This window comes from Talpa europaea (assembly GCF_964194135.1).
Source record: "Talpa europaea genome assembly, chromosome: 7".
Lineage (NCBI taxonomy): Eukaryota > Metazoa > Chordata > Mammalia > Eulipotyphla > Talpidae > Talpa > Talpa europaea.
In genome coordinates, this window is record NC_140074.1 from 82112228 (window position 1) to 82136920 (window position 24693).

General features: G+C 49.7%; 1 protein-coding gene across 1 annotated transcript in view; it reads right to left on the reverse strand.

Annotated features, from left to right (window-relative positions):
• Positions 1-24693, reverse strand: part of RAB11FIP4 (RAB11 family interacting protein 4) — a gene marked incomplete at its 5' end in the record, with an annotated part of 105336 nt that overhangs the window by 70522 nt on the left and 10121 nt on the right. The window contains 2 exons of the mRNA XM_084238194.1: positions 6536-6624; positions 8075-8162. Coding sequence (XP_084094320.1) covers positions 6536-6624; positions 8075-8162 — 177 coding nt within the window. The remainder of the gene's footprint in view (positions 1-6535; positions 6625-8074; positions 8163-24693) is intronic.

Consider the following 24693-nt stretch of genomic DNA (forward strand, 5'->3'; position numbering starts at 1 on the left):
CACAGCAACACTGGGATCATATATTAGCAGAAAGGGTCCTGTAAGGCCCCTCCCGGCGCTCAGAAACACCCTCCTTTCTCCCAGGCCTGGCGCCCCCACCCACACCTCCACCAGCACAGCTGAATCAGCGTGCTGTTTGTCAGGAAAAGTATTTTTAGAAATTAAAAAGTGCCGTTGTCACTGTGGTTTTGGAAACGCCTGAAGTTAAGCAATGGTGGACCTGGGCCTCCTGGCCATAAGCGCCCCCAGGCCAGTTCCAGACAGATGCACAGACTAGATTTTAAAAATTGTTCTGGCAAGACTGGGGCTGGTCAAAGCTCCTTCTGAACATGAGCAGACCAGCCAGTTGGCACTCTGGCTAGAGTCTGCATACCCCGTGTGGCAGGGCCCACTAAGCACAACCTCTTAAGGAGCCCTGGCTCCTGCGTGGAGAGGTGGGCAGCAAGCCGGCAAGAGGAATTGAGGAGGCAAAAAAGGAGAACTGGATCCCTACCTCACTGTAGACATCAAAATTCATTCCACAGACCAAAGTTATAAATATAAAAACAGAATACAAAAATGAAATATTAAAAATTAACTAGAGTAGCCTCAGGCTTAGGTGGGAATGCCTCCCTCAGCATTGCACCAAAAGCCAGATCCATAAAGGATAAGACAGTTGGCTGTAACAGTTTTTTTATTTGATGTCATAAATAAAGTTAAAAATGAATGACAAGCTGTAAAAGTATTTGTAACATGTTTCCTAAAGTTAACATTGCTCGTTCTTATAAATCAGTGAAAATGAACTTATCCATAAAAACTAGGGAGGATGGAAAATATGGAGAGGCAATTAATGAAGAAAGGCTCCTAACCACCAAAAAATGTCATTTGAGAAGTTGAGCTATATCATTATTCAAAAGAGCAATGCTCTCAAGTTAGAAAGATTGAGAAATCAGAAATACTCAGTATCAAAAGGTAACAGGGATCTCACACAGTCCTCATGGCAGAGTGACGGAGACAACTCTTTTGTTTTGTTTTTTTTTTTTAAGTTTTTTTTTTAATAGAGGCATGTTTATTTATTTATTTGTTTGTTTGTTTGTTTGTTTTGTTTATACATGCACTGGGTACAGTCAGAAGCGCGGGAGGGTGAGAGAATTCACCAGAGCCAGAGCGGGGAGCAGAGCCCGCAGAAGGACCGAAGTACACTGCTGAGGGGAGCAGCGGGCGGCAGGAGAGGTCCGCGCGCCATGTGGGACCCTCCTCCTGTGGCCAGGGAGCAGCCGGGGATCGAACCGGCGCCGCAGCGGTCGCCGGCAGCCTCGCAACCCAGCGCTCAACCGCTGCGCCACCGGAGAGGCCCCCGGAGACAACTCTTTTGGAAAGGAACTTGGCGGATGTATTCGAAATTTTAAGATTGCATCCTTTTGATAGAATAATTTCCACCTATCAGATTTTATCCCAAAGTTTGGCAAGCTTTATCTGCAAAGGTGGATGGTAAATGTTCTAGGATTGTGGGTCATATAACACAGTGGTAGCCAATGATGCATCCCTGAAATGTGTATAATGTTATAATGCAATGCTACAGAAGGAAGGAGGGAAGGAAGGAAATAAGAAGGTAGGAAGGAAGGTCCTCAATGTCGTCCATAGATTCCTGGAAAGTGCAACTTTTAACAAAATGATGTCTAATGAAAGTAATTTTACCATAGGCTGACTGATATAAATAAGAGTTAAGTTCTACAACATATTTCTGTTCATAAAAACACGACCAAACTTCCAAGAAGGACCCAAAATACTTCTAATATTAAAAAATCACTTATCTTCATTCATTCATTTTTCCAGTCAGTTCAAGATTCCCTCTTCCAAAGGCTCGGGGTGTGGGGCAGAACCCACCCTGGACAGGAGGCTCTTCCAAAACAGGGTACGTCAAACATACTTGCTCTCCCTCTCTGACTCACTCAGACTGAGGTGACTGAGACACACCAATGAATGCAACGTGCACACCTTTGGGATGTGGGAGGAAACTGAGTCCCAGAGGAAACCCATGCAGGTGTTGGGAGAACATGCAATTCCACCGACGGCGGTCCTGGTAGGAGGTTACTGCTTTTTTCGCATCAAGGTTATAATGAATGATGTTGCACTAAGGGACATCATTTGAGGTCCTACTGTAAGCAAACAAACTGTTACAACTAATAAAGGAGACTAGTAGGTTGTCATACCAAGATCAACACTAAAAATGCAAAGTTGTCTTATATACAAACCATAACCAGTTAGAAAATAGGGCCAAAAGATCCTACACATAACAGCAAATGGAGTTCCAAGTACAGTTACCCTATGAAGAAATGTACAGGACCTATTTGAGAAAATCATAACACTTTCCTGAAGGGCACAAAAGAAGGCCAGGATAAAGGAAGAGGGAACCAGGGGATGCTTCCTGGAGGAGGCAGTTCTTATGTGAATCTTAAATGATGAGCAAAAGTTTGATGGCGAGTGGGAAGACATCCCAAAGGAAAGACAAAACTTGTGCAGTCTCAGAGGCAAGAGAGAAAGCTGTCTTTTCAGTAAATGAAGAGCAGTTGAGTATCACCAGTTTTAGGATGTGGTGAGAGATGAGGCTGGAGCTGGAGGAACCGATGATGGATTTTCACCCCACTGATCATGAGGAGCCACAGGAGGAGATGACACAAAGCATCTCCATAGAAAAATCCGAGGCAATGGGCTTTGGGTCTGGAGAAGAAAATGTGGGGCCAGTGAGAGCCAGAGCAGCAGTGGGAGAGGGATGGGAAGAGAGTGGGGCCCGGAGGACTCGATGCTGGTTTTGTTTGTGGGAGTCAAGGATGACTTTGTGGCTTGTGGGGGGAGGATGATGACATATTTCATTGAGGTGGTGGTTACATGGGAGGAGCAGGGGTAGCGTGACTCTATCTTCTTTTTATATGGGTCCCTATTAGTCATCACACGTAGAGAAGGCCAAGGACATGGGGTCTCTCAGTGCTTATGGGGTCAGATTTCATCTCACTGTCCCCCTGCTTTGGAGGCCTGGCGGTGGGGCTCTCCATGCCTGCCCACGCTCCCTGCACCAGAAGACCTACACCGCATGGACTGGGAGCTGCAAAATGGGGAGGGCAGTGAGTAGCCTGCAAAAGGGGCTGTCCTTAAGATCCAGCACAAGTTTTGTCTTCTAGGCCATTCTGAAGATCTCACCCGGCCTCCCTTCGGACCTCAGAGTCCCTGCATTGGAGACTCACACAGCAGTAAGGTTAACTCAGCCCTCAATGAGGTGGGGTTTTTGTTTGCTTTTGTGCCAGAAGTCACAGGCTCTGAGGACACAGGGAGGGTGAGATCCACAATCAGGGATGCATATTGTTTTCCCAGAACAAGAATCTGGACACTATAGAAGGGAACAGAAAGAACATGTCAAGTCATGTAGAATCTCAGCAACCCCAGTCCTGTCCTGATTTTCTCTCTCTAGGACTTCACGCGTTTCGGATTTTCATTTCCTTTGGTTTGAGTGCCTCAGGAGCCAACTCTTTCTTCCCGCCACACAGGTCTGGAGACCTCCTTGATGGACTCACAGTCTGGGCTAGCAGGCCCGGAGCCCTTGCTGAGAGACCCAGTGTTCATCACTAAAGCATTTCACTGTTTCAGTTAGGTGCTGAATCAGAGGCCTTCTCACTGTGAGGGTAGAAGGAAAAAGGGTGCTCCTGCTGGTCCTTCCTGACACCCCTGCATGGTGCCTGTACCACTCCTCAGATTTTCATCCCCTTTAGGTACCTGGGAAGTCACAGCAGTGATTCAGGCTCCTGAGGGCTTGGTTAGTCTCAAGCTGACCCCTAGGGGACAGTGGAGACACAGCAGGGCATTGAGGGCGCAGCCTGCAAGTTAGGGCCTGGTCCAGGCTACCCACTGCTGCGCCCCCAACCTGAAGAATCTGTGGTCTTGCCTCCCCTGGCTGCAGGTTACCGGAGCCTGAGCCAGGAAGAGTCCTTCATGTCACATCACTGACCCAGCAGGCTGGACATTGAACTGTGCCCCTTCAGCCCATGCCAGGACCCAGAACCAGTGACAAGAAGCGCAGAGCCCTGGTCAACCAGGCTAGCCTCCTGGGTGCTCACAAACAAGCTGCCCGGGGTGTCCAGTGATCGATGGCCGATCGTTGGGCTCTGGCCAGTCACATGTAAGGACCTGATTTCCAAGACAGCAGAAAGGAGTCTCCCTGGAGGGGCTTAAATCAAAAGAAACAGAAACCCAAGCAAAACTGAGAGAACTGGGGCTGCCTCGATTAGATTGACATGATCTTTCTGCTTTTCTATAACCTTTAGATTCGGTGTTCTGGAAAACCAGTATTGCCTTCGAAAGCAGAGCATTCTGTTGGAGGTCTGCTCTTCACCTCTTTCTTCATGCACCATCTTTTCTCAAGCATGGCTGGCCTCATGGAGGGGGGGCACAAAAGCAGCCTTCAAGTTGGGGGAACATCAGGGTACCACTGGGGGCACACTTGGCCTTACAACTTCTCATGGGCAGGCCTTGATTTTGACACACTTTTGAAACACCAGGATCCAAAGGAGAAAGGAAAGCTGCACACAGCTTTATCACACTAATCTCCAAGACAGCAGAGGAGGAAGGGGAGTCTTCCTTATTAGAGTATGTTTTCTCGCTGAATTTTCACAAGTCCTCCAGATGGCCTGACAGTCCTGTCTGACAGCACAGGAAATTCAGGCTCAGAGTGTTGAGAGTTCTGGTTTGCAGGGTAGTCAATGCCAAAAGTAGAGAAGGGACTCAGTTAGGAATGACCTCACAGCTCTTCCTGATCAGCAAACCACAAAGGTCCACTCCAAAAAACTTTAGGGACATCAGTGTTCACCACACATTTGGGGACTCTGGCATGGTCCTGATCCCATTAGGTGGGATGGCCTAATGGGATGGCCAAATGCATATTTACCGCACATCCGCTAGACCCATCAAGAGGGCCTCGAGCTTAGCAATCTTCACCTGTTCCTAAGGACCCTCCTTCTGGACACAACACCCTGAGACCCAGACACCTGACCCCTATTCTGGATGCCCCAGGATGCAGTGGTACCTGGCTTTGGTCTCTGCCACCTTCGAGCCTTGGCTTTCTCAAAAGCTGTTTCACTGGGGGGCCTCCCCGGTGGCGCAGCGTGTTGAGCGCAGCACTGTGAAGCTCCCCACAGCCTCTGCAGTACGGGTTTGATTCCCGGCCATCCAGGGAGAAACCCCCCCCCAAAAAACTGTTTCACTGGGCAGCCTCCATCATTATCACCTTCTGGACAGCCCCCATCGCCTACTCCATCCCTGCCCCCATCACCCAGGTGGATCCCATCAGCCAGTCACCTTTGGGGTCCTAGGCCTCCTTCAGCTATAGAAAATACTCATGTCTTGGGTCTGATGAGGCACCAAACAGAGAAGAGGCTTTAGATAGAGCTGGCCTGGAAGAGAAAGCAGGATAATCCCTCCAGCTCTGGGGTGCCTCGGCTGAAGCGGCCTTAGAGAATGTCAGTGCCTGTGACAGGAGCTGTACTTCTTTCTAGAAGCACATGGAATGGTAGGTTTTTGGAAAAACAGTTCAAGATTTTGCAATAAATCACCAGGAGCTCCAAAAGCCCTACAAACTTCCAGATCAGAGCCCTTTTCAAACACACCTAATGAAGTGACTGGGACAGGGTCCCTGAACAGCTTCAGGATGAGGCTGGTCCCAGAAAGACCAAACTGGTGATAGAAGGTGAGCACTTTCAGCCCCACCCACCCCATCCCCCGGAGAGAGGGGGCTAGAGAAGGGATTATAAAACTTGAGAACAGATACCCTGCGCACTTCTGGGCCGGTGAGCACACTGAGGGTTGAGAGGTAGTGCACCCTGGGAGGGCATGGAAATCGCCCACCTCTGAGTTGTGTCCTTTATAATAAACCAATAATCATAAAAATGTTTTCCTGATACTTAAGTTGTTCAAATTGCTAAACCTGAGGGGGATCATGGGAACCCCCACATTTGTGGTCAGCTCAATAGAAGTGTGGATACCCTGGATACCCCATTTGTGGCTACCCTGAAGTGGGGGGAAGTCTTATGGGACTGAGCCCTTGGCTGGTGTTTCCACTAATGCTGAGTAGTGTCAGACTTAAACTAACTTGCTGGACCCCCAGCTGGTATCAGAGAATTGGGGGATTGCAGAACTGGTTGTTGTCACTTGGGAAAAAGCCACACAGGCACATGCTAGCTTGGTGGGTATGGCACAGAAAGAAAGGGGAGCTGCCTGCACTGACCTCAAGGCAGGCACTGTCCCTCTCAGAACTTAATTTCTCCTCAGTACCACGGGGGGAGGGGGGGAGGGGTAAAGTTGCTCATGAGGACCCCCAGCTCTTTGCTGTGGCTCTGGTTCCAAAAACTATTTTTTTAGACATTGAAGCAAAGCCAAAAGCTCCTCAGAAGGTTGTCCTGGGGCCTCCCAGGTACCAAAGCAGAAGCAAAAGACCAAGACGGGCAAGGCGGGGCTGTAGGAGACTCCCATGTCCCTTCTGAGCCGAAGCCCCTCAGACCACCCTTCTTACCTGCTCCACGAAGTCAGGGATCTCTGGAGCACAGGACAGCGCCCCTGCGCTCTCCACGGACAGCACGTCCTTCAACAGCTCCTCGCACCCTGTGGACGGGCAGACAGAGGGTGAGGGTCAGAGTCTCAGCCTGGCTCAGCATTTTCACCTCCAGTTAATGGATCATGGGTGAGAAGGGCTGTGGTGAGGCAGGTGACCTGAGTGAGTCTCTAAGAGACAACTCATCATTCAAAGGCAGGGATGAAGCACCCAGGCAGGCTGTGGAGAAGCAGGTGCAGGGCTCTGCAGAAGGACCTGAGACGGGTCCTTGCCTTCCACTAGGACTAACCCCAACAGGGAACACACAGATGATAGACACCCAAAAGTATAGGACTGACTGGGCAAAGGTAATCAGGGTAGCCTTCCTGGAGGAAGGGACATAAAACACTACTTCCCTGGTTGGCTCATAAGGACTGTAAATGCGCACATTCCTCCAACGCTGAGGCTCTCTGTAGCCCTGCAAACTCCAGAATATCTAGGATAGGGACACCGTCCAGACGGGTCTATCGCTTACTCAGTTACATGGGTGGAGCCATATGGGACAGAAAAGGTCAGACCAGCAAAGTGTCTAGCACAGCACAGGCCAGACAGGTGTGGCCAGTGGCAGCTGTATAGAATCAACTCCACTCAGAACCCTACCTCTCAGCTCGCTTCCCTCCGCTCCTCACCTCTGTTGCTTCCTCCCTCCTCTCCCAGAACCCTGAGGTGCCCCAGATTCCTCCTGATCTAACCCATACAACAGGGAAACACAGCTTCCTTCACTGGTGACTGGAAGACCTCATGACTCCTTGAGGAAACCTTGTTCTCGCTGCAGCTGATAAGTGGGGGCTTAGCCAGTTCGATGGGCTGGACCTGAGCCACCTACTCCAGCTTAGAGTCAGCCATATCTGATTCCTGGGGTCTCTCACAACTGGCCTTTAAATTGGGAGTGGGGAGAGTATATTTCCCCCTTAGAGAGAAGGTTGGGGGAGACAAGGAAGAAAGGAAGGAAGTAGGAGGAGTTAAGAGAGGGAGGAAGGGGGTGGGGAACAAATAAAAGCAACTTAGAAGGGAGGGAGGCTGGTGAGATTTGTTCAGGTTTGCCCAGAGCTGTCCTGGTTTTAAAACTATGAGTCCCATGTCCTGGGAAACCTCGGGGGAGATGACCTCCTTCAGGGGTAGCCGGGAGGAAGGAAAGGAGAGCAAGGAGGCAGCCCTCTCCAGCGGGGCACAGACAACGGGGAGGCAGGAGTGACCGTCCCCCGGGCCTCGCAGGCCTGACTCCAGGTGAGGGACTCTGGCAGAACTGCACGGCACCCAGAGCCCCTCCATGCTGGGAGCCCAAGACCCTGCTCCTCAGCCCCCATGGGGAGCCAGGGGGCAGGGCCCACTTCTGGAACCCATTCTGGGCTCTTGGGACCCCAATAGGGAGGAATCTAAGCTAAAACTCAAGCCATGCCCGCATCCCCACTGGATGGGGTCCCAAGGAAGGCCCCAGGACACCTCCCCCAGAAGACTCACCCTTCATGGCGAAGACCCCTCTGCAAAAGTCCTTGAAATTGATTCTCCCCAGGTCGTTGGGGTCCAAATATTTCACAAGTTTTTCCACCTGTGGGAAGGAAGGAGGGACAAGAGTAAGGCACCCAGAGATGCCCCAGAGGGTTCGTGGAGTGGGGTGAGCCAACCTGGGGCAGCGGGGAGGAAGGGCTCTTCACCTGGCACATCTCCTCCTGGCCCTCCTCCCATCAACCAGGTTAAAGCAAGCCCTCGACATCGCCGGGCCACTGCAGCGCCTGACGTTGACAGCATAAGTGGGGAACAGCAAATCCAGCAGGGCTCAGAACACAGTGTGTGCAAGCCCAGCTTCCATCACCAAGTCTTCCCACAGAGACACGCCCAAGGAAAGAGAAAGAATGCTGATTTTTTTACTTAGTGGTTTCTTTCATATAAAAATAACATGCAAAAGCTCACTGCAAAAATCCTAGAAGAGAATGAACCCAAACCCTACTATATCCACTTCTCTTTTCTTTAAAACATAATTTTAACCACTTTTTTTTTTTAATTTTATAGAGGCATGTTTTATTTATTTATTTATTTTATTTGTTTGTTTGTTTTGTTTATACAAGCACTGGGTACAGTCAGAAGCGCGGGAGGGTGAGAGAATTCACCAGAGCCGGAGCGGGGAGCAGAGCAGGCAGAAGGAACGAAGTACACTGCTGAGGGGAGCAGCGGGCGGCAGGAGAGGTCTGCGCGCCATGTGGGACCCTCACCCGGCGGCCAGGGAGCAGCCGGGGATCGAACCGGCACCGCAGAGGCCGCAGGCAGCTTCGCAACCCAGCGCTCAACCGCTGCACCACCGGGGAGGCCCTTAACCACTTATTTTTAACATTACAGTTATGTGAGATCCTTGGTCAAATTTCCATTTGTCCACAAGGAAGAAATAATTATGTCACATTTGTAGATATTATTCAAAAACGTAAAATTATAAATCCAATAAGACATAAGGCAAAACCAATCGTGGTCAAGGGAGTGGCTACATCTGCAGAACTTAGTAAGAAGAGGTGTTGACATGGGGGGGGTCTTCCTGTTTCTTGATCCAGGTGCTAGCTGCACAGGGAACTGAGCTGTCCACTGGTGGCTGGGAGGCATTTTTGTTCTATTTGTACCTTATAGTTCAATAAAAATAAATTAGTAAATAATGTTTAGTCCAAAGGAGAACCTTCCCCTGATGCTGGGAAGGTTCTCCCTGATGAACAGTTTAGCAGAAACACCACACTGCCCAATGGGAGCCCCCACATTTTTAGTGATTACAATATACCCTGCCCAGTAGATACACCATCATCTACATAACCACCCTTAAGAGTTGGACGTTTTGGTTATTTCCAACTTTTGCCATTAGAACTCACTTTGAGGAACTTCCACAGCTGTGTTGATGGCCAGTCCAGCTGCTAGTCTCCCAGACCCTTGAGGTCCTCATTGGCAGTGATCTTTCTCCTAAGTCCCACCTCAGCCCCCAGCCCCCGGACATGCTGAGGACCCCGGCATCACCCCTCCTCCAATATCACTCCTTGAATGTCCCCCCGACCAAATCCTTCCTCCCTTCCCACCCACTGCGCGGCTCTTCAGCATTACTGGGATTGACCCTCTCACCCAGCCCACGTGTCCCAAAGCTACAAACTTTTCAACATCAGCCTTGGATCACACCTCGTCAGTCATTATCGTCAGCCCTCTGACAATGCAAGTCTCCTAATTGATCTACTTTCACTTTCAAACTCCCACTGGATCGTGTTACCTACTCCCCTGCTTAAAACCTTGCGATAATTGTCCACTGCACTTAGGACAAAATCCAACCTCTGTAACATGGCTCCCTATGACCTAACACCTTCAGCCCCATCTCTTCCCACTCTTCCTGTCACATTCTAGCCTCATGGTTTTCAGTCAGCAACTCACGCAAATCAAAGCCTTTCCTGTGCCAGAGCCTTTGCACATGCTATTCTCAAATGCTTTTCTCTGACCGACCCCCTTACCACTTGACAACATTTATTCATCCTCAGGCTTCCATTTGTACCTCTATTAAATGTCTCTCCCCCAGACAAGCCTGTCCTTGCCACTCCTGGGTAATTAGGACCCTTCCTGTTATCCTGTCCTGCAGCACCCTATACTTTCCCTTCAAATCACTAATTGCAATGTGTAATTATACATTTATATGATAATTTTATTTACTGGCATCTTCCTCTCTACAAAGCAAGTTCCCAGAGGACAAGGATCATATCTATTTTTGATCCTTGTTTGACCTGGTAGCTCACACCCAGACTGGCACATAGTAGAATCTTCAGAAGTGTTTGTTGAATAAATGAATATAAAACATCTAAACTTTTAAATCTTTTGATAACACTTGACAAATTGTTCTCTATAAATACATCATAATTTAGGTCTTCTACCAGAGTGACTTCCACTTGAGAGTGCTGGGTTTTCTTTTTCCTAGTTTTTTCAGCAACGGCTATCTTTTCTAATAAATTAGAGTTCACCCCCGCCGCTCCCACCCCAAAATTTCCAACACTGGAAATTCAACTTTTTGCTATTTCTTCCAGAGGCTCATTTCTAAATCCCCCTGAAATGCAGAACGCAGTGGCAGCCCCTCCACAGCACAGGTGGAAGCACTCATTCACTCATTCATTCAACAAGTGAGGACTGGCCACCTCCTGCTTGCTGGTTAACCACACACCTGATCACATGTACACACACTCTCACACCTGTTGGCCACCTCCCCCTGTAACCACCATTAGTCTCCAAAGCACAGTCAGCAAAGATGAGCTCTTCCCAGACCCCTTTCAGGCTGGGTTGCCGTGGTGGCTATGAAAGCACTTTGCAAGTTGTGGAACACAGCACATAGGAGAGGGGCTGCTGTCACTGCTGTCACTGCTAACACTGTCATGGCAGACTCACCCCTCAGCCCGTGCGTGCAGGGGGATTCATCTCTTCATAAGGACATGTTCTCTGGTTGCCCACAGGGCTCTTCTCCAGAGTGACAGCTGTGGGGGTCTGAAATTGTGGTCTCTGCTGGTGGCCTGGCACCATGGGGACATGCCAAGTCAGTTTTGGAAGATGAGCTGTGAGCAAGGAGAGCCCTATGCAAGCATTTGTCCTCCCTCCTTGAGCTTGGTGGTCCTGTTTGTGCCTCTGTTCCAGCAGACCCTGCTTGTCCACAGTGACCAGGGCTTCAGGCCCCCGCTGCATCTGTCCCACTGGAGAAGGGTCCTGTGGGCACTTCCACCGGGGTGTGAGTCTGTGGGGAAGGGTAGGAAGAGGCTGTGCATCATCCCCTCTGTGGGTCCCTGAACCTGGTACCTGGTGGGCTCCTGGGAAAGATCTGAGGAATTCCAGTGAAAGAGAAAGGTGGCCTTCTGCCAGTTCCCGCAGGCTGGCGCCTCCTCAGCATTGCAGCATCCCCCTGCCCCCACCCCAGCCACGGCAGCCTCTGACACTGCCAGGCAATGACGTGGCTGCTGAGAATAGCAATGCCCAGGTGCCACCTGCAGCTGGAGAGCCCGCCTACCAGTCCTGCTGGCATCCCACCTCCTCGCCTCCTGTTCTCCAGTCACTGGCATTGTAGGGAGTCCACGGATGCAGGGGTGGGCTGGGGCACCTGGCAAGCCTGCCTCCCTGCTCTCAGCCCACACAGTCCTCTCAAGGTCAGAAGCTAGGCCTTTATCCCTGATGCACAGTCAACACCGCGCACTGAATGCCCGCTGAGAGTCCCCACCTCAAATTCACCTAAGAGGCAGCAGGCATGGTTTTGGATTCTGTAGATCAGAGTCTGTAACATCCTGGGGTTGGGAGACCTGGTGGGACCAAGCTGTCCATCCCCCTACTTCCAGGCAAAGCCAGCCTGGAGCAGAGGGGTAGGGTGCTTGGTGACAGGCAAAGAGAGGGGGGTCCTGAGGGCCATTGCAGGGTCCCTGGATCACTCTTGGGCTGTGCCCCAGGCTACTCCCACAGGGCTCTTCGAAGAGCCAGCTCCCCAAAAGGAGTGATGGGGAAATGCCATGTAAACAGGCAAGGTCACTGTCAAATTATTATAAAAGTGCCAATTATATCAGTAAATAGCATCGCTATCAGCTTGATGGTTTTTAGACAAACAATAGCATAACTTGTGCAGAGAAGTATTCATAGTCTTGCCGGATTCCCAGAGGGTGTGCTGTAAGTGACGGATTTGCTGAACTCTGGCCACAGGTAGTCTCATGTAATCCTCACACCTACGTAGCTACTACGACAGCCCCCATTTTACGGTTGAGGAAACTGAGACTCAGAGGTAAGACATTTGAACTGGTGGAAACTTCCTGGATCCCAGGTCTCAGCGACCCCGGGTCTCAGCTTTTGCATGCTGCTTCGTTCCTGCAGGGGGGCTCTTACCGGGTTATCTGCACTGAAGTGCTGTTTCAACCCCCGTCCTCTTGTGTATCCTATCACTGGGGTTGCTTGTCACAGTCACCAAGACTCTCAACCTTCCTAGACACTAGACAACCCTTTACCAATGCATCCAGGGGTGCATTCCGCTGACCGAGTACTTCATTATAAAGGGACGCTAAGACCCAGGGAGGAGGGGCGCGAGGTCACACAGTGAGTTCAGCAAATAACCACCCACACATGGCGTTCATGAACTAGGTTCACCCGGCTGAACATGCATCGCCCATGACTGGGCTGCCCCAGGAGCTGTTCTGTTCAGGCCACAAGAGAGTCCTTGGCAGGGACTGTGGTGGCTGAAGCACACACAGCTGGGCCGCTGAGCTGGCTGCCAGGGAAGCTGGTTGCTTCACTCACAGTAAAATATTGATCTTTCCTTTTTTGGTGCAACTCAATTACCAGGATTCCCCTTCTATTTCTGTTGCTTTTCGCTTCAGGCTGATTTTCCCCCCACTCAATCCCCCAGGGTCACCCCATCTCCTTCAGCTCAGACTAGACGACTGATCACCAGACAGAGCCCCCTGAGCCTGCACCCAGTCACCCTCGCTACCCTTATTTCAGGATGCACAGTCAACACCAGATGGACTCAAACAGGCCCTGTGCCTCTCTGAGGGCTCAGCTGCCTTATCTGAAGGAGGGGTTATCTGGCCAGTCTGGAGAGAGGTGTGCCATATGTGTGAGCCACTATTTTGTCAACAAGCAAGTGCTTAGAAAACCCTTCCTTTGGGCCAGGTCTGTTGCAAACACTCTATACACATGAACTCATTTAGTCCTCACAGCCACCTCAGCGGCAGGCCCACAAGCATTATTCCCATTGTACAGGTGAGGAAACAAGGCTCAGAAAGGCTAAGGCATTTAGGTTGAGGTCACACAACTAGTAAGAGGCAGAATTGGGATTTGAATACAGATCGCCTGACTCCTGAGTTCATGCTCTAAACCAGTAACTTTTTATTTCTACCAATAATACTCTGGTTTCTCTTCAAATCGTATAAATCTTTTGCCTTTTACTGATGTAATTATGATAGCTCTTTGATTATCACAAGTTTGGGGCTTGCTCTGACCAGAGAAAAAAAGTCAATTTATATTCCGTTTTCTCTTCACTTCGAAAACTGGCATGGGTACAAATTTGCTTAAGAATTTGAATGTTGGGACCTCCCTGGTGGTACAGGGGTTAAAGTCTCAGCACTATCAAGCTATATTCCAGCCACTACGGCCTGAGTTCAATGCCCCTCCAGGGAGGTGAACCACAAGGTGCAGCAGACCTCTCCTGTCTCACCTGCTGCTCCCTTCAGCAGTGCATTTTAGTAGATCTGCCTGTTCTGCTCCCCACTCTCTCTGGTGAATCCTCTCACTCCCTACCCCTCTGGCCTACACCCCAGTTCTTGTATGCATAAATAAAATAAATCTTTTTAAAAAAAGAATTTGAATGTTAAGAACAAAAAGAATTTGACTGTTTAAAGGAAAAAGTGCATTTTTTTTCATGTTATAAGCAATCCAATTTATTAATTTGGAAAAAGTGATCATGACATGCATGTGAAAAAGTGCATTTTTTAAATGTTGTGTTGCTAGCAGAGGTCTCCAGCTAGCATCCCAAATGTGGCTTGCAGGCAGACTTAAAATGTTTTAATTAGATGCTGTGATCAAAATCTCTGAACAGCTTCTGATTCTGATTAAGATGCACTCAGGACATGGCACTATCTCTTACACTGATTGTAACCAAAAAATTCTGGACAGAATACCTAAAGTCACTGTATGAGGACTCTGAAAAGTAAACAGCAGGCAAAATAGGAGGAAAATAAAACAAAGTTAAAAAAAAAACTCAATAAAAAAACAGAGCATGAGGCAGCATGAGGAAATGTAGGGTGTGGACTGCTCTGCACCCCGTCTGTGGTGGTGTTCGTGAGAATCTAGGCAAATGTTAAAACTCAGGGAATCACACGTGTCTCTCAAAAGTGAATTTAACTGTACAGAGAGTCAAGATTTTTTTAAATCAAGGAAACAGCACACAAACTGGGATAGATTTTCTCAAAAAAATCATATTGTGCAACAGGCACCCATCTTCCCCGCAGCAATACTGGCCACACCTAAGTTACTCCTTAGAGGGGCATGTGCTTTGCTCCTCCTTAACCACTGTAACCCTCAAACCTCAAGTTCTTCATCCTACCCGCCCACTAGGGGCTGCTACCTGCCCTGGCCCCCTGTGGCATCTGTGTGAATTCCTATTGTCAGAGAGGAAATCAGCCTGAGTGGACGCCTGCAGTTTTCTATACCTGCAAAAGGAGCTCCAGGTGCCCCCCTCAGCCTCCCCGAAGCAGCTACAGTGGAAGGCAAATAGGTAAAGAAGGTGGTCGGGGCCTGGGAGGGAAAGGGAAGCCTACCGAGTCGGGGTTTCTTGAGACAAACTGTGCAGGCCAGCAAGTTCTGGAAGGAGCTGTTAGGTGCTGTGCTATCCTCCACTGTCCCCAGACTTCCAATTAAAGCCTTGCCCCACATGTGGAGCCAACCACCTTCAACTGTTCTGGGGAGGAGCCCCCTGGAGGGGGTGAGGCAGCTGCTAGAGCTGAGGCCCTAAGCTCCAGGGACACTGGGGTACAGCATACGGAACGGGGGCATCATGACTCTCAGGACTGGCAGGGCAGTCTTCTACTGGGTCGGGGGGAGGGCGCATGGGAAGAGAGTAGGGGAGGGAGTCAAGACCGGCGGTCTGGGTGACTGGAGGCAAGACTAGGAGGGCGCTAGGAAGGGGATGACATCAAGCTATGAGGCCAGAGATAGGGAACAGGTTCTGAGGGAGAAGAGCCTAGAAGCTGTTCTGATGGGGCTGCACATCTCCTGGAGGGCTGGATGGCACACCTGAAGGCATGGTCCCAACCCCTGCAGCTCACAGGGAGGAGCCCTTACTGGGGTCTGGAATGGGCTGAACCACAAGACTTGTTCCCTCCATCCTCCCCACAGCCTGTGAAACAGTTGGCCACTCCTACCCACAGCAGCAGATCCAGGGGCCAGCACCTGGCCTCATCCCACTGCAGGTAAGGTGGGACTCCAAACCCCCTAGCTCTGGAAGCCCCTCCTCCTGATATCCCTGGGGCTCCAGACCACCCGCAGGCCTCAGGGCAACAGGCTCCAAGCTGCTTGTTTATCAACTTTCCCAGGCAGCCCCGCTGCATGAAGTCAGGGCACACAATGGAGGTCTGTATTCCAGGCCCTCCACCCCCACTCCCAAGGGACAAAGGGCACAGAGGTACAAGGGGAGGCAGCCACTGGTCCCTTCGTTCATTCTCACAAGGGAATTCAGGCTTCCACAAAACTAGCTGGAGACAAGGACGAGGGAGGGGCTCCAAGGTAGGTCCTCCCATCCCCGCACCCTGGCCCGGGCCAAGCACCCCGGCACGACAGAAGCCCACGCTCCTCCGTGTGAAGGGCTGTCCCTGGCATAGTCAGACATGCCCTGAGCGGGCCACTGGTGGCTGGGGAAGAATACATTGTCAAAAGTTGCCCCAGAGGAGTCAGGACCCTGGGGTCAGGGTAAGCTTCATTCATTTAAGGGGATCAAAGCAAAATAGCAATATCATGCCCCTAGTTGAAAATTACCCAGAGTGTCAAGATGTGACTGCACAGCAGGATGCTGTGTGGCTGCACAGGTGGCAAGGCAACAGGGCTGGCTCTGTCCCGGCTTCAGCTCATCCTCACGGTGGGAAATTGGGCGACTCACGTCACTTCTGGGCCTGAGTTTGCACCTCTATAATGCATTTCCAATCAGCTCACGGGAGCATTGTGAGGCACAGATGAGACTCTGCGGCTGAGGAAAGGCCACTGTGGACAGAGTGCCTAGGAAGGTCCTTTATAACAGCTGCACAAGCAGCGCGTGAATGGGAGGCTCCGCCCTGGCAGGAGCAGGCCCAGGGACACCCAGCAGGGAGACTGGCAGGCAGCAGAGGTTGGGGTAGGATGGGCTCCAAGCCTCATTTCAGTCTCAGGGATGCTGTGCTTCCGGACCCTCAGGCCAGGCCCAGATCTGTCATCAGTTACCTCACTGAGTGCTCTTATGGGGCGCTTCCCTCTCTGGGCCTCAGTCTCTCCATTTGGAAAATGAGGGCACTGGATGACACTAATATTGAAGCTCTCTCCCCACTGCTAAGTCTATCTGACTGTAACTTCTTCCCAGGGATGTCTGGGTGGGCATGAGGTTGGTGGGAGGAAGAAAAGAAAACCTGATAAACAGATGGGAATAAAGGCGCAAGAGGCCAGTGTCTCATCCAATATTGCTTCATCAGGGCCCGGGGAAATGGCATGGGCACTGCCGCGTGTGACCCCGGGAATCACTCAACCTCTTACTTCCCTCTTTTATAAAGTCAAGAAATAATGACAAAGATTGAAGCCAGTCCTGTTGGTCACTGCTGTGCTGCCCCTCCCTCGCCTCTTTCCCCAGGTGCTGAGAACCCACCTTCTGTTTGACCAGGTGCCTCTGGGCACCACAACCTCAGGGCACATGTGCTGATTGGACCAACCAAGTCATGTAGGCTCATCCCCCTTGCCAGTGACTGGTTTAGGCAAAAGCATGTTAAACATTTCAGGCCAATGAAACATGAGGAAACATCTGCAGGTTGTTTCTGGGAGAGGATTTCCTTACTATTAGGAGTAGGGGAAGAGATGACCCACAGGAAATGCTCTCCAGCCTTCTTGCCCTTCTGGAAGCAGACACCAGCTTGGGTCTATGCGGGGGAAGCTAGAAGAAAGGGAGTTGGGCCCTGGATAATTCCTCTGCACTCCCTATAGTTGGCCTACCTTGGGCCTGCAAATAATAAGAATGTATTTTCCTCAGCATTTAAGCCCTTTGCATTGGTTTCTAGTTCTTGAAGTGAGGGAGCCCCTGGCTGATGAAGGCCCTCTGTAAGGAGCTACAGGGGGTAAGGGCAGTGGTGAGGAGGGGGTGTGGCTTCCTGAACAAAGGTGCCTGTATACAACAGAGGGAGGCCATGCAGCTTTGGGGTGTCTGTGGCCAGGGTGGCCAGGTATTCAAGAGGAAGGGGATGACACCACGTCCTGGGCTCTGTGAGACCCCCAGTGCCACCAAGTGGGCCCCTAATTCACAGCCTGGGCTGCTGCTGTCCAGAATCCCTTAGGCCACCCAAGAGGACTTTGTTTGGTGACTGAATAGGAATGAAAGGGACAGAAGCCTGGGTGGTCTCTGAGGTAGACTGGCCTAAGCATCTCTCGATCCATCTGGCCATTCCTTCAGCAAACATTTCCTCAGCTCCTCAGCCAGACTCTGCCCCGTGGGGAGAGACAAGTTCCTAGGGAAGGGACAGATGTTCTGCCATATTTTTGAGTGAAGTAAAAATAGCCTAGGAAACTGCATGAAAGCCTGCAGATGCCTGTTAATACTGCCACATGGCCGGAGCAGTGTGATGTCACTCCCAGGTCTGGAAGTAGATGGAGTTGTGCTCAATCCCATCTCCTCCAGCTGTGTGACCAAGGTCGATGAACTCAACGTCTCTGAGTAACAGCTCGTGGGGTATTAGGATTTAAAGAAACGACACAGACTTAACCTGGTCCTTGGCACAGAGCAGACTATGCCTGGCAACTGGTCACAAAGCTGCAATGGCCAGTCCTTTTACTTTTTCTTCTTACACTTTTTGAATTGGTTGAATTTTCAAACATGAATTAGATTGTTTTTTAACTTGGGGGGAGGAGGAAGCAACAAAGTTCTTTTTTATGGTAAAAAATTACAATATTTGGGTGATAGATAAGACAGAATCCACCACACTGCAACCTTATAGAAGGTACACCCCAAAGTCCCTGCAGTAGGAGCCAGAGGGCTTGGAGACACCCTAGAGGGAGCCCTGGAGGAGATGGTGGTGAAGCTGGGCCCTAAAGGATACAAGAATGGTTGGTGACTGGGCCGGGTGGGAGGGGTGGGGGTGAGCATGAGCAACCAGGGAGGAGGGAGAGAACAGCCAAGGCCATGGGCTGGGTGTCACCAGCTGCTCCATATAGCTGGAGGACAGAGGGACAGTAAGTGTGGGGGAGAACAGGGAGAAGCCCCTGTAGGACTGTCTCCTCTCTGGTAGGAGGTAGAGAGTGCGGGGAGGGCAGGGAGAGGGTTTGGTGGCTGAGGAGTCAGGTTTGCAGTTTGAGAAGATGCCCGGAGCTCACAGCGCAGAGTGGAGAAGGGAGACAGGTGACAAGGCCACTGCGGTACAGAAATAAGAGGGGACAGAGGGTGAGTTCAGGTGAAGAGCCTGAGGCCACAGGGTGGTTTTTAGTGGGCCAGGATGACTCTCCAGAGTCTTTTTCTGAGCAAGCACAAATGCAGATCCTATGCACACAGTCTGCTTGCCAAGAGAACCACAGAAATAAACACTCTTCCCTGCCATTGGAATGCAGGGGTAACAGGCCAGGTTGGCCCCCATACCTGCTGCCCTTCTCTGCCCATCAGGTTGCCCCTCACCTGGTAGGTGAGACGTAACTTTCCTTTGAGGAACTATCCCTCCCCATTCCAGGGGTCTTGGGCTTCCCAGTTGGGGTGGGAGAGGAGTAGGCTGCCCCAGGGTGAGCACCTCACTAAGGACACCTGGCAATCAGAGAGAGAAATCTGTGTCAACTGGGAAAATAGCCAACATCACTAAAGTACTTAATAGATGTCGGGGAGATATTTGGTACAATTTATCATTTGGTCTTGAGTAACAAAGGAATGGGGCAGGGAGGGGGTGGTCGTTATTAACATGCTAAAGAATATAAACTTAAGGGCCTCCCTGGCGGCTCAAGTGGTTAAGCACAGCACTGTGAAGAAGCTGTCTGCAGCCTCTGCAGCACGAGTTTGATCCCCTGACAGGGAGGTGACCCACATGGCACAGCAGACCTCTCCTGTCTTGCCTGCTGCTCCCCTCAGCAGTGTATTTCTGCCAATCTGCCTGTTCTGTTCCCCACTCTGTCTCTGGTAAATCCTCTTACCCCCACACCTCTGGCCTATACCCCAGATCTTGTATGCATGAATAAATAAACCTTTGAAAAAAAAAAAAAAGAATATAAACTTAAGCCCAGATACCAGTGTTATACTTAATGGCAGTAAGCGACGGTCACTCTGTTTAACAAAATCATGAAAAGATGATGGAGTCTTGCCTCTGCCAGCCCCACCAGCATTTACACTTACTGTCTCCACCAACCAGTGACCAGAGCAGAGGGCAGGGAAAAACCTCAACCTACCAGCTGCTTCTTTCTGCCAAGACCAGCTCTGTGGCTGTCTGTGCCCAGCAAGCTTCAGCCTGTCTTTCCCCTTGTGAAGCACATCTGCTTTCAGGGCTGAAGTCCCCCTGAGCTGCAGTCCAGGCAGCTGTCCCTGCCTCAGCATGAACCAGCCTCCCACAGAGACATGGGCCTTGACCTCAGAGGGCTCACCCACACTGCCTTGGGCCTGTCTGTGAGACCATCCAGGGCAAGCACAACCAGGTACCTACATGAGCCTGTTTTCCTGACAACTGGGTCTCGGGCCATGGTCCCAGCATGCTTCACTCCCAAACCCTCCCAAGTTTGGACAGCACTCCATACCCACCCCTGTTGCAGCTCCTTATAGAAATGCTTGGTGACTCCCATTTCAGAAGAAAATGTAACTGGACTTACAAATACAGGAAAAGAAGACATTATAAAATTATTACTTTTTGAAGAGGATATGACTGCTTACCTAGAAAAATCCAAAGAAATCAATTAGAAAATTACTAAAAGCAAAAAAGTGAGCTCATACTAGTGATGAGATAAGAGATAAATTTAGAAAAACCTATTGCATTTCTATATGCTAGTGACATGCAGCTAGAAAATAAGATCAATGAGAAAAAGTATTCTATCCTCAGTAGTAACAAAACACATTAAATATTTAGTCCAAATGTAAGACACTTATTTTTAATGTTAATATTTTTGTCCTATTGGGAGAACTAAATAGATAGTAAAGATGGCAATACTCTAGTAAGTTTAACACAATACTAATTAAAGGACTTGAAAAGTATGTTACATACTTAAAAATCCATAAATGGTAAAGAAACTCAGAGAATTTTTTTAAAGTAATGATGCCTGTCACAATTTAAAAATATATGAAGTATTAATGATCAAAATTTTATACTGTTGCATTAAAACAAAACAAAAACTAAGCATCAAAAAAAAAAAAAAATGATGGTGGGCCTCCCCTGGTGGCGCAGATGGTTGAGCGCCATGCTGTGGGGCTGTCCGCGGCCTCCGTAGCACTGGTTCAATCCCAGCCAGCCGGCTGGCAAGGGTCACATATGGCACTGCGGACCTCGCCTGTCACGTTGGCTGCTCCCCTCAGCAGTGTATTTCGCCAGTCTGCCTGTTCTGTTCCCCGCTCTGTCTCTGGTGCATCCTCTCGCCCTCCCACACATCTGGCCTGTACCCCGGTTCTTGTGTAAAATAAATAAATAAATCTTTTAAAAAAAATGATGGTAATGGGTTAGATACATTGGAAAGAAAAGAATCAGTGAGTGCATAATGATATCAGAAAAGGGGGTAAGGGAAAGACCTTTAAAGCTCTAGGGAACCAAATATTTACACTGTCTGAAGGTACTACCCCACAGATTATTTATTAGCTATAAAGGGGGATAGTTACCAGTATGTTGATGAGATCAGGCATACCCACCCCTTAACCGAAGGATCAAATTAGGCATCACTAATAATGGACAAACTGACATTGGTGGCTCCTCCTGTGGCAAAAACAAAAAAGGAAGCAGCTAGCTATTTCCACCCTAGGGAACAGACTACATGTCAACCGGCCTGGACAGAAAACACCAACATTATGAAAAAATATGAAATGTTTCGTATTTGAAGGCAATGAGCAACATGGGATGAATCAGAAGTTATTAAGTGATCCCTGACCGGGTCCTGGATCAAAACAGGATATAGGAAGGTCGTTTTGTGGACAACTGGGGAGGTTCGAATGTAGACTGAATATTAGATGACTTTCCTGAATTCATACTGAGTCTTGGGTGTGATGTAGCCCTGGTCCAGGCAGCGCTCCCGTTTGGCTTTCCACTCCCAAGTAACTGTGGGGAAGCGGCAGATGCCTTCACCTGCTAAAATGCTTCTGTGAAATGAAACCACACTTGAGGCCCATGACGACAGGTTATCAATGATACAGGGGGAGGAAAAGCAAATGTGGGAGATGTCAACAGTGAATCTAGGTGAAGTGCACTGGGGTATTTGTCAGTCTTTCAAGCTTTCTATTTGAACATTTTCAAAATAGAGAGAGAGGGAAAAAAAGAAAACCCTAATGGAATTCAGTCCTAGTTTAGAAATAAATTCAAGTTATTAATAGATATGAATATTGGATGAACTTCATAATATATTATGAGTGGGTAAAAGTTGGACATTTTTACAAATCAGTGGTTGTAAACAAAATAGCTTACTTATTCTTGCTAGAGATGGGAAGTGATTTTAAAAAGTAAATGAAAGAAATAAAAATATGATGTAACTGAAAAAAGGAAATATTCAAAATTAGGAAAAAATTTTAGTGCTAAAATGTGATTAACCAATACAAAAAGCAGAGCAACAAAAATGAAAAAAATGACACATTATTGAGAAAACATGAAGTACCTATTGAAAAATATAAAGATCAAAATAAAAATTCCCTAATAGGTACTCAAGAGATGGGCGCAGCAGTTTATACAGAAGGAAACCAAGAATAAACACCAAGATGAAAATATACAAAGTCTTATTAGCAATTAAAATGAAAATGTAAGCAAGTTTGAAATACTATATGCAGCCATAACTGGCAGAAACTTTAAAATAATACCCAGTATTGATGGGGATGTGGAGAAATGGGCACCCGCATGCCTTGGGCGGTGTTTGCTATGAGGCAAATCAGGGGAGGGTAAAAGGTGGAGACAGGCAGAGAAAGAAGCAAAGGTCCACTGACCATATGAAGGTGCCAGAAGCAGTGGCCAGAAGCCCTAAGGTCTCTGCCAGATGGGTGGGCAAATGGACTCTGATTCCACTCACTCAAAGTCTAGGGTATAGCAGCAGGTGTCTCCTGGTGGTACCCACTTGGGGTGTTAAAACACCCACAGTACAGGCCAATTCTTGGGCTGGCAGCCATGCACAGGCTGGGAACAGAGTCTAGGCAGGCTGGGACCCCAGGGACAGCCCGAGATACTGAGGGAGATGCAGTACAGCATGAAGTGCTGGTGGGAGGCTAGGGGGTGCCCAGGACTCCTCCCTCAAGTACTCCCTCAACTCTCTGGGGCAGCATCTGGGATGACTGGCCCCTTTGGGTTCTGCCCTGCCCACAGCAGATGCTGCTGGAGAGGCACGAGTTGACCAGCTGGCCCAGGCTTGTGTAAGGGTGAGCCAGGTTCATGGACCTGTACATGGCAGAATAGAACACTGCGGAAACACTGGCAGTGCCGGGTTGGAAGATGCATCGGGGACAGGGTTTAAGGAGAAGGGTGGCATGGGGATGCGGACACAGGAAATAGTTATAGGTAGAAAGGGGCCAAAACAGCTCATGTATACTGGTCACAGCCACATGTGGGTCACTGCCAAGGACAGGATGTGAATTTTAAGGTCTAGAAATACAACAGCTCTAGTAACTTTCTTGTCCTATCAAGTTATTTGCATTTATAGACTGACAAAAACATTTGGAACTTTTTTGTTTTTAAAATAAAGAGCAGCTGTCCTCAGTGCCTTGGTTTCCTGAGAGCGAGGGCAGGACTGTGAGCCTCGGGAGTTGTGCATGGGAGTTGTTCATCTGGCAGGCACCCTCACCTGGGCTCAGGCCCCCATCACCCAGGGAGACCCCGGGAGACCCCACTGTGCCACCCAGCACAGTGCTATGAAGTTGTGTAAATAGCAGGCTGAAAGCCGCCCTCTGAACCCCCTCTTCTCCATAGCTCAAGCACCCCTCTTTTTGCCCCTGTACCGAGGCAGTGGCCTCCCACCTTGGCCTCCTCCTCCTAGCCCCATGCTATTTCCTGATGGATTTGTCTAAAATGCCACAGAAAGATGTCAATGTTGAGGTTTAATCTGAGGATAAGACCCATTCTGTCCTCCCCTGTCTGGCTTCCACCGCCCTCATCAGCCCTTCGGCTCCCTCACCTGCCCCTCCCCATGCCAGGCATGGCCATCCTTCCCTCTGACCTGGTGGGCCCTGTTCAAGACTCAGCCTCAGTGACACCTCTGGGAAGGCTCTGCCATGGCCAGGCACAGCAACCTGGCTTCACATCCAACCACACCTGGACCAGCCTCCAGTCCTGCCTTTCCCATAGGAGTCAACAGATTTCTATCTTAGGAACCCCTTCTCCCACAGGCGAGCTCCTTAAGGAAAGAAATCCTAGCCTGTTCACCAGCATATCCTCTAGACAGGATCCTGGCATCGAACAGGTGCTCAGAAAGGTCCCCCAAAGAATGAAAATGGACAGGTCATCTAGAAAACCCACAATCAGTGGTAACAACCATATTAACAAATGTTGATGACCCTGTGTCACACATGGTGTTAAGGACTTACCACACATTGCTCAAATTATCCCCGCTTTACAGAGGAGGAGACTGGGCCTCCTACTTTACAGATGAGGCACAGAGAGGTTGAAACTTCTCTGGCTCAAACAGCTAGAATGTGGCAGAGCTGAGTCCCAAACCAGGTGCATCTGACACCAGGGCCTCATTTCCCAAACTCTCTAAGGCCAGAACTGAGACACTGAGGGAAGGGGCCAGCAGCAGGGGGTGTTAGAGGCTGGATGGGGCCTCAGAGCCTCAGAGACTGGGAAGAGCCTGCAGCCAGAGCCAAAATAGAGGAGCCTGGAGAATGTAGAAAATGTGCTGGTGGAGCGTCCAGCTTGGGAGTCTGGCCCTGGCCCTGCAGGGTCAGGGACTGAGGAGGATCAAGGAAAAGATGCTGGCAGGAAACCTGAGCAACCAGAGAAACTCAGCCTCTGGGGGCTCTTTAATCACCACTGAATAGGAAGTGGTGGAGATGCATATTAGGGCATGGCTGCAGGCAACCTCTCAGCTCTCAAACTTCAGCTCCTGTGGGCTCCTGATGCCTTCCAGAGCAGCCATCTTCTGACTGGCATGGGGCAGTTAGAAACCCACAGAACCCACCCACCGCTCCTGGCAGTGCCCAACCACTTGGCCTACGGGTTACAAACCTGCTTCGAATTACAACTCCTGCCAGGCAC